The 10496-nt window shown below is 44.0% G+C and overlaps 1 protein-coding gene across 1 annotated transcript in view; it reads right to left on the bottom strand.

The window, feature by feature from the left end:
- Nucleotides 1-915: 915 nt before the first annotated feature.
- bdh2 (3-hydroxybutyrate dehydrogenase, type 2) overlaps nt 916-10496 on the bottom strand; it is a 59960-nt gene continuing 50379 nt past the window's right edge. The window contains exons 8-10 of the mRNA XM_059965540.1: nt 10262-10320; nt 6933-7025; nt 916-3223 (exon numbers count right to left, since the gene is read on the bottom strand). Coding sequence (XP_059821523.1) covers nt 3170-3223; nt 6933-7025; nt 10262-10320 — 206 coding nt within the window. The 3' untranslated portion in view covers nt 916-3169. The remainder of the gene's footprint in view (nt 3224-6932; nt 7026-10261; nt 10321-10496) is intronic.

Here is a 10496-nt window from a genome sequence, read left to right as displayed (position 1 = left end):
GGTCTGCCAGTCAGGTAATCAATAATCCATGACACCAGGGAAGCATTCACCTGCATCACTGTCAGCTTCTCACCCTGCAGAGCAGGGCAGATGGTTTTGAATGCACTGGAGAAGTCAAAAAACATGACCCTCACAGTGTTCGCTGGCTTGTCCAGGTGGGCGTAGACATGTTCTAGCAGGTAGACGATGGCATCCTCAACTCCTAGTCAGGGCTGGTAGGCGAACTGGAGGTGGTCTAAGTGCGGCCTAACCATAGGCCGGAGCTGCTCTAAAACAAGTCTCTCCAGGGTCTTCATGAAGTGGGAGGTCAATGCCATCGGTCTGTAGTCATTGGAGCCACTGGGGCACAGCATCTTCGGTACAGGGATGGGGCAGGACGCCTTCCACAGCACGGGAACCCTCTGGAGACTCAGGCTCAGGCTGAAGACATAGTGAAGTACTCCACATAGCTGGGACACATATTAAGAGCACAAGTGTCATGTACGTAAATGGGAACTTTAAACACCAGCATGGGAAAACTAGGCAGGTTAGCCTGGTGCTGCAGAGTCAGAGTAAAATAATAACCAAGCCTCAACAACTGTAACAGTCAAAAGAAGCAGGTATTAATTTCTTTTCAAATTTCCGTGAGAGGCAGTAAGAGTTTGTGTTATTTATCTTACTGTGTTTTTTTGTGCTACTTTGGATCCAGAGTAAGAATTATTTTGTTCTCCTTTACACTTGTGTACTAGAAATAACATTAAACAATCTTGAAACATCCACTTTGTCATTCATTGGAGAAAGAAATGCTGTTCACATGAACTCTCAGATAAATTCTCATGAACATTAAAAAAAACTTGTTTATTTCATTAGCACACCCTTTAGGAAATTGAGGCCTTTTGAATGCACTAAGCAATGATGTGATCTGTATAAACAGTATTCAAGACTAGGTTTTTATTGTATCTTGATACATATAATAATAATAAATGAATGCCAAACTCATCCAAGCATTTATTTCATCATTCTCGTTACTGTCAAATCACAGGACGTATCACTTTGATCTGCCAGTGACTGGTTTACTTATCTCCTTAAGCAAAATTCCCACTCACAATCTGCACATAGCCTTCTCTCCAAGAACAAGCTAGCCTGCACAATTTCTGATGATTCATGCAGTATCGAGGTCAGGAAACCACTTTATTTCAGTAATAACTTTTATTTACTGTATATCCTGCGGCATTCTCTTGGTGAGGCTGTAAATTGCATTGAAAGGAAATCGTAGTTAAATTAAAGCTTCACAGGGGAGAAAGTGAGTTGGCAGAAGTGGTGGAGCCAATGATATAAAGGAGCAGAAGGCTTAAGCAAGTTGAAGAGATTCACAATGTGCTTTTGGAATGGAATAGTATTTCGTGTCACAGAGAGATGTCAGGTTTCTTGTGGAACACAAGACTGACAACCATCACTGTCCACTTCCTCTCACAATTCAACACATCACTTGTGATATTTCCAGCCAGTTACTTGTGCTGCTTCTGAACAATGGGTGATGGGACGGGCTGTGAGAAAACGCTATGTGGTGTCAAACAGACGGATGGTTGAGACTGTGATGAAGTGGCCACGGGAAGTACAGCACTTAGGTAAGTCTCCGTGCCCACGCCATGGGTGGGTGCTCATTCTCATCTTGCTATCCGCTACTGCTGAAGGATAAATAGCTGAAGCATCCTGTCCCTGTGTGTTGAGTCAGTGACAACATCACTCACCACAAACGCAGGCGAGAGCACTGACCTGAGACACACGGCAGCATGGGTGACGGAGGCAGAGGTTCTTACAACATTTAAAGAATGTCCAGCCAAGCACATGAATCATCAAGGCCCAGATCAGGTGCTGGAAAATGGAATCGGTACATATGAATATTTGATGTTTGGACATGATGGGCATGTTTCTGTGCTGGATGACTCTGTGAGCAGCAGTTCATTACAGAGATAGGGTCGGAGTGGCTGATAAGGCTAGAGACTTGGTGCAGGAGAAGGCTTCAGATTCCTGAGGCCCTGGGATCTATTCTAGGATGGAACGGACCTGTAAAAGTAGACTGGCTATAACTGGGCAGGTCTGGTACCAAGGAGAGTGCTGTGGGTCAAAGTTAAGGTGAATACTGTTATGAAATCCCGTAACTGGATCACTTACTGGCAAACTTACCAACAGAGAGGTCGGTTGAAGTCTGATGGTACTATTTTTAAGAGTCTTTATTTATTAAGGAGCACAAAGATAAGATTAATACAAACATTCAGATAATATACGTCGTCACTACTCAATCTAAAAGCGCAGGTCTAATAATAACCATCAATGAGAAACAGCTCGATCGTTTGTCTAGGGGATAATATATTGTCCGATGGAAATATAAAAGTCACTCAGTTCCTGCAGGCTTCAGCCTTTTGGGGACCGCTGTGTTTTCACTTGTTGGAGAGAGAGAGAGAGTGAGAGCGATTGGTGAGAAAAGAAACTTGCCCGGGTCTTTTATGAAGCAAATCCGTTGAATCAGGGGAGCAGGCTTCCCCATTGTTAGCTAAAAGCTGGTTTCCGTGGTCCCAGTCACCGATTCCAGCCGCGGAATCCAACGCACGTGACTTCCTTCAAATGGCTTCCCGCTACTACGGGATCGTTAGCGTTTCTTCTGGTGCGACTAAAGGGGTTGTTCCCCCAGACCCTCTTTTATACTTCCTCACAGGGTCTCAGATGTCAATCAGGTTGGGATGATGCAATCTCTCTCTCAACCAGCCCACTTTGCCCGAGGGCTTGCACGTCGCATAGTCCCCAATCCACAAATGTTGTCTCCAGGAGACAATGGTCAATGTCGCATTATTTTGCATCGCGGTGGAACAAGGTATTCGGCACGTTTCTCTCTCCCATTTCCTGGGTCTCCTGACCCCCCCTCAACTAGTGCTCTTGTGATTCTCACAAAGGAGGGGGCTGCGGATATAACAATACCTCCTTAGAAGGACATGCATATTAAACTGGAGACATGATCAGGACCAGGAGGAAAAGTGATTCAGTGTCAGGAGGGACACAATATACTGATTTACAATGTAGGAGAGGGGCTACACACAGACAGGAGTCCCATACATAATTAGTTCTCGAATCATGTGGTCAATTAACGATGAATCAGATAATCTGTTATGTGCACCACTTTTACATTCACTAATCACAAGCTCCAGCCTCCATCGATGATAAATTCTTTTCCTGTCACATAGGCAGACTGCAAATACAAATAAACAACGTAAGCATTATGTAAACACCAGAACTGCAGACTCTGAGCATCTGCCCCTCCATATCCATTCTCCATCCTCACCCTCCAGTGTGTTCACTCCTATTCCCAGCTTCTAGCTCCATCATCTCCTAATTTCTTTGTATTTTCACCCTCTATCTGGCCCCATCCCACCAACTAACAGAACATGACAGAACATCAACCCCCATCACCATTCCCTTGCACAATGGGAGGGGTTGTTTGGGGTTCGATGATGCTGTTCTGTTTTGTGCGAGGTGAGGATGGGTTTGATGTTTCTCTCTGAATGACTTTCATGATCTTTCTTTGTTTCATGGCTATCTGAAGAAGACAAATTTCAGAGTTGTATGTGGATACATGCATTGATAATAAATGAATCTTATGATATGAACTGACTCCATTTTCCTGTTCCATGCTGGTAATGTTTGTGTTATCTCAAAGCTCTTTCAATTCTGATTAGTGTATATGAGCAGACAGTCCATACACACAGCCCTTGGGAAGCAGGGGAGACAGATGGTCAGCTAAGCAATTGAAAGCAAATGTCTGATGTGATGAGTGGTATCCATAACGATCAATATTATTGTACAACTGTTAAATGAAGCCAAATGGGGACTGAAGGGAGACTAACATCCTTGCGAGAAGGGTTGCTTGTGCTGCACTGGGGGTTTTAAACTAGGGCTGCAGGGGGTTAGGAACCAAAGTGCCAGCACAAATAGTGGAATGGATATGGAGAAAGATATTGCTAAGCCTAAATATCAGGACTGGAACCAAAATGTTGAATGTGGTGGGAATTATGTTCTGAGTTGCATCTAAAGTGGATTCTAGTTAATCGGGACACATACATTTTGGTCCAATTTAGCGGCTGCTGCAATTTGCTGAAGTTTCATGGAAATAATATAAAACAAGACAAGCTGAGAAACAAATTATATATTTAAATGTAATACAGAACAAATTAGAACACTACCAACAGTACTATAAAACTGTGTATTAATCCCTAATATTTATCCAGTGTAAGCAACAGTGGGGTACAGCATTGTGGCATAAACCTGCTGTAATTGAAAGATGTGGGAGATGGAGAGGGTGGGTGGACAGGATTGATAATCTGGCTGCCACCCGTGGCACTGCCTGTTCATTTCTGGTTTTACAAGTGAAACAACATGATTAGGTGTCATTTAGAAAGATGAGTGTGTAGAGTAACTCTGAGCTGTCATTATAAACATGAGTGGCTAAATTGAAGCCTCAAGAACAGGTTTTGCTGAGCAAAAAATAACAAATTCAAATCTGCCCTGCAACTTTTATTTTAGCCAGGCATGGAACAGAAGACAGAGATGTCAGCTCTCAAGGTGACTGAACATAGAACATAGTAATCTACAGCACATTACAGGCCCTTCGGCCCACAGTGTTGTGCCGACCATGTAACCTGCTCTAGAAACTGCCTAAAATTTCCCTAGCGCATAGCTCCATTACCTATCTAAGAGGCTCTTAAAAGACCCTATCAGGACTGGAACCAAAATGTTGAATGTGGTGGGAGTTATGACCCTAAAGCACTTCCACTGCTGCCAGCAGTACATTCCACGCACCCACCACTCTCTGTGTGAAAAACTTACCCTTGACAACCCCTCGGTACCTATTTCCAAGCATCTTAAAACTATGCCCCCTTGTGTTAGCCATTTCAGCCCTGGGAAAAAGCCTCTGACTATCCACATGATCAATACCCCTCCTCATCTTATATGCCTCTATCAGGTTACCTCTTCTCCTCCGTTGCTCCAAGGAGAAAAGGTCAAGTTCACTCATCCTATTCTCATAAGGCATACACCCCAATCTAGGCAACATCCTTGGAAATCTCCTCTGCGCTCTCTCTATAGTATCTGCATCCTTCCTGCAGTGATGTGACCAGAACTCAACACAGTACTCCAAGTGGGGTCTGACATAGCTGTAGCATTACCTCATGGCTCTTGAATTCAATCCCACAGTTGATTGATGCCTACACACCTTCTTAACAATACTGCCAATCTGCGCAGCAGCTTTGGGTGTCCTATCTACATGGACCCAAGATCTCTCAGATCCTTCACACTGCCAAAGGTCTTCCCATTACTATTATATTCTGTCTTCAAATTTGACCTACCAAAATGAACCACTTCACACTTATCTGTGTTGAAATCCATCTGCCACTTCTCAGCCCACTTCTGCATCCTATCCATGTCCCGCTGTAACCTCTGATGACTCTCCAGACTATCCACAACACCTCCAACCTTTGTGTCTTCAGCAAACTTACTAACCCACCTTCTACTTCTTTGTCCAGGTCATTTATAAAAATCACCAAGACGAGGGGTCCTTCTGTGGGAAGCCGATTCTGGATCCACAAAGCAAGGTCTCCTCGGATCCCATGCCTCCTTACTTTCTGAAGGAGCCTTGCATATGGAACCTTATCAAATGCCTTACTGAAATCCATATACACTACATCCACTGCTCTACCTTCATCAATGTGTTTTGTTACATTCTCAAAGTATCCAATCAGGCTCATAAGGTATGACCTGCCCTTGACAAAGCTATGCTGACTATCCCTAATCAGATTGTGTGTCTCTCCAAATGCTCATAAATCCTGCCTATCAGGATCTTCTCCAACAACTTGCCCATCACTGAAGTGAGACTCACTGGTCAAGAATTTTCTGAGTTATCTCCACTCCCTTTCTTGAAGGGTTATGGGGAGAAGGCAGAAGATGGGGGCTGAGAGGGAAATGGATCAGCCATGATGAAATGGTGGAGCAGACTTGATGGGTTAAATGGCCTAATTCTGCTCCTATATCTTATGCTCTATGGTCTGCTCAGCCACAACCTCCGTCCCAATTAAGCAAAGGGAACCGGCAATTTTCTCAATTTTTTTTGTTCTTTAAGAGTTGTCCTAAATAAGCAGTGCCCCAATTAACCAGAATCTACTGTATTTCAATGCAGAGTACAGAAAGTACAGTGGATGAGCTTAGATTCAAGATTCAAAAACTTTGTCATTCTAACCGTACATCAGCTCTGCAGGGCAGAATGAGATAGCGTTTCCCAGGGGCAGTGCAATCATAACATAACAAATGCAACACTAAATAATTCATGAATAAATAAATCATGAATCAGCACATGAAATTATGACATTATGCCATTATTAAGACTTGGTTGCAGGTGTAGAAATGGCAGATCAACATTCCAGGATTCCTTGGTTTTAGACCTGATAGAGCAGGAGAGGGAAAATGTCACAATAATGCACAGACAGGACAAGACTGGAGAGCTCATCTATTGAGGCTACATGAATGGAACTGAGGAATACGAAAGGCATGACCACATTAATGAGATTATATTATAGACCATACGTTAGTCTGCAGAATTCGGAGGACCAAATTTGTCCACTTTGTCTATGCCTCTTATCATGCTATATAGATGCTACTTACCCTGATGAGTCCTTCCATCTGTTTGTGTATGTTCTAAATGCCCTCCTGATTCTATGTTAACATAAATATATTACATCAGTGTGTAGGAGTCCCCCTGAACTGAGTTGTGAGGGTATTTTTCAGGCTTTAGTCTGAGGGGAAACCTCCCTAACACTGTACACACCCTGGTGACTGTTTACCAGGTGTGATTTTCAGATCAGCATTATCATTGCCTGACACGTTCAGTGTTACGGTGGCCAGCTACTTACTTCATCCGATGCCAAGTACACACAGAGGTGGGCCACCTCCTCAGCAGTAGCCATCCTACCAATTCTCTGTCGCTGCAGGAAACTTTGCAAAGCCTGGAAGGACGGAAAGAATGATTTCCCCATTAATTCAAAACAATATGCATTCCATTAAAATTACTCACAAGGTCTACTGTTACAATGGTGTTGCTAAAGCAGCCAGATGAACCTACTCAGAATGGGAGTACATTCATCTGCAGGATTTAGGCATAAACAATAGACAGTAGGTGCAGGAATAGGCCATTCGGCCCTTCATTCAGCACTGCCATTCACTGTGATCATGGCTGATCATACACAATCAGTACACCGTTCCTGCCCTCTCCCCATATCCTTTGACCCTGCTATCTATAAGAGCTCTATCTAACTCTCTCTTGAATGCATCCAGTGACTTGGCCTCCACTGCCTTCTGGGGCAGAGCATTCCACATACCCACCACTCTCTGGGTGAAAAAGTTTTACCGCATCTCTGTTCTAAATGGCCTACCCCTTATTCTTAAACTGTGGCCTCTAGTTCTGGACTCACCCATCAGCGGGAACATGCTTCCTGCCTCCAGTGTGTCCAATCCCTTAATAATCTTATATGTTTCAATCAGATCCCCTATATGTTTCAAAGCAGAACAGTGGGATTATTTTATCTATGTTCAACACATAGCCACATTGGGCCAAAGGGGATCTACAAGGAGGCAGATTGAACAATTTTCAGAATTAATGTAGATACATACCAGGAGGAACTGCTGGACTCAGTGAAAGATCTGGAGAGTGGGACTAATCAGAGGGCTCTTTCAAAGTCAAGGCACAAGCTCAGTGTGAAGGATGAAAATAAGTACAATAGAATTATATGAAAATGTTAACATAAATAGATAAAGATTGACAAACAACTGTTATGTCCGCAGCCCCCTCCTTTGTGAGAATCGCAAGAGCACTAGTTGAGGGGGGGGGGGTCAGTAGACCCAGGAAGTGGAAGAGAGAGAGACGTGCCGAATAGACACAGGAAATGGGAGAGAGAGAGAGAGACGTGCCGAATACCGCGTTCCACCGCGATGCAAAATAAAGTGACATTGAATATTGTCTCATGGAGACCATGTGTAAAGTCCTTGGGCAAAGTGGGCTGGTTGAGAGAGAGAGATTGCATCATCCCAACCTGATTGACTTTGGAGACCCCGTGAGGAAGTATAAGGGAGGGTCTGGGGGGGAACAACCCCTTCAGACGCACCAGAGGACACTCTAGCGATCCCGTAGTAGCGGGAAGCCATTTTGAAGGAAGACACGTGCGTTAGATTCCGGGCCTGGAATCTGTGGCTGGAATCACGGAAAACCGCTTTTAGCTAACAACGGGGAAGCCCGCTCCCCTGATTCAATGGATTTGCTTCATAAAGACCTGGGCAAGTTTTTCTTTTCTCACCAATCTCTCTTTCTCTCCAACAAGTGAAAACTCAGCGCCCCCCTCCCCCCGAACGCCAGAAGCCTGCAGGAATTTGAGTGACTTTTATATTTCCATCGGACACTATATTATCTCCTAGACAAACGATCGAGCTGTTTCTTATTGATGGTTATTATTAGACCCGCGCTTTTAGATTAAGTAGTGACTCCGTATATTATCTGAGTGTTTGTATTAATCTTACCTTTATGCCCCTTTCATAAATAAAGACTTTTAAAAATAGTACATAAGACTTCAACGGACCTCTCTATCTTTGCTGGTAAGTGATCCAGTTACGGGATTTCGTAACACAACCAACATTTAAAAGATGAACTGTGCAAATTAAAAACAATATTGGAAACAAGAGTTGTAAAGAGCCTTTGAAAGTGAATCTGTAGATAGTCACTCACTCCCATGTCCAGTAAATTCAACTCTTTGGTTTATGTGTCCCTTAAACGCACTGTCGTTGAGACCTTTCATTATTTTGTTGACTGATCAATAATTAGCTGGATTGGAATTTGTTCTGCCATTTTGATCAAGACACAAGATAGGTGCCAATGTGCTATAACCATACTAAAATAACTGACTAAGAATTACTTGCTGGTGCCACAGTGCAGATCTTTAGTACCACAACTGGGATGTTATTTGTTCACCCAGCCTCCATCGTATCCAGTCTCTCAGCAGGAGACAGATTTGGGTGGGATCTTAGGAGGAACCAGGATGGATCATTCCACTCGGCACTTTTGACTGACTGAACGTAGTTGTGAGTGTTACAGCCTCATCCACCTGTCTGTGGTTGAATTGCCCACCACCATTCACAACCAGATGAGGTGGGATATCAAAACTTTGATTTGATCACCTATCGGTGGTGGGGGTCACTTGGTTCCATTTGAGCTGGCAATAGTTCTCTCAGCTACATCCCTGAGTATCACTAGTGCTGCTCCTAGCCCACCCACCTGCCCTCTCGGGTCTCCTGCTTTGACAGCATGGGCATGCCAGGCCACGAGGTGACAAACTGAGGGGTGAACACTTCTGCCAGTGATGGTTCATAGTGCTTCATGGATGTCAGTTTTTGAACTGCCGGGTCTGTCTGAATTTCCTTTGTTTGGTTTGATCGTAGAGTTACACAACGTGATGGTGGGGGGGGGGGGGGGTCCTCCAATCACCTGTTGTGAATATACAGGTGTTATGAGAAGCAGTGGCCATTCTCGTCTCCAGTCATGCCAATAAAATACTTGCTGGACTATGTCCAGATGCTGTCAGTGATCAGTAGATCACTGACACTGTTTTACCCTCTGAACACCACTGACACTGCCCTCCCCACGTTCAGCACTGGCAAACAATATGAGCCATTCTCATCGTCCGCTCTGGGGAAGCCAAGTAAATTGTACAGGAATGTAACCTCAGTTTGAGATCCTCTTCTGATATTTTCATAACTCCTTATTGTACAAGAGAGCCCAATTGAGTCTATGCTGGCTCTGACCGCCACCCCCGTTCTGTTTGTCCACACCTCCCTGTAGTGTACTCTCTCCTACATGTACTAATTTCATGATCTGTTCCTTGATCAAGGGATAACATGGAAACCACCTACATCCCCAATTTGTGTAGATACGTATCTGACCTGCCAGAGGTTGGATCTTGCTTTGTTCCTGCCAACAGGCAGAGTGCAGAATATGCATATTGTATGGGCGAAGCAAACAAATCAACACACAGCAACATCGGCAAAGATTGTGTGTGCACCTGTGCCAAAAATCCTCATTTTCCTTTGACTAAGTCACACCCACCATTAAATATCTCAATGAGGAGTGACTTTTGGTGGTAGTGTGGTTGAAGAGGGGGTAGTAGGAGTCAAGCCTGTAGAGCTGGGATGTACATACCTGTTCAGGGTTTGGCTGGGCTTGAATTCTGCCTCTTAGAGATGGAGTGTCTACTGTACCTGATGGAAGGGAAGATAGAATACAGAATTACTCTCAAGACTCTCTTTTATTAGCCTCTAATGTTGAAAACACACATAATTTGCATGAATTACAGTATGTTTACAACAGAGAAAAGACCTAGTTACCCATCTTCTTACCAATATTCCTTTTCCCTAATGTGCTAATCCAGCCTCTC

This window comes from Hypanus sabinus, chromosome 3 (genome assembly GCF_030144855.1).
Source record: "Hypanus sabinus isolate sHypSab1 chromosome 3, sHypSab1.hap1, whole genome shotgun sequence".
In the NCBI taxonomy this organism is placed as follows: Eukaryota; Metazoa; Chordata; class Chondrichthyes; order Myliobatiformes; family Dasyatidae; genus Hypanus; species Hypanus sabinus.
This window is presented reverse-complemented; position numbering and strand designations above follow the sequence as displayed.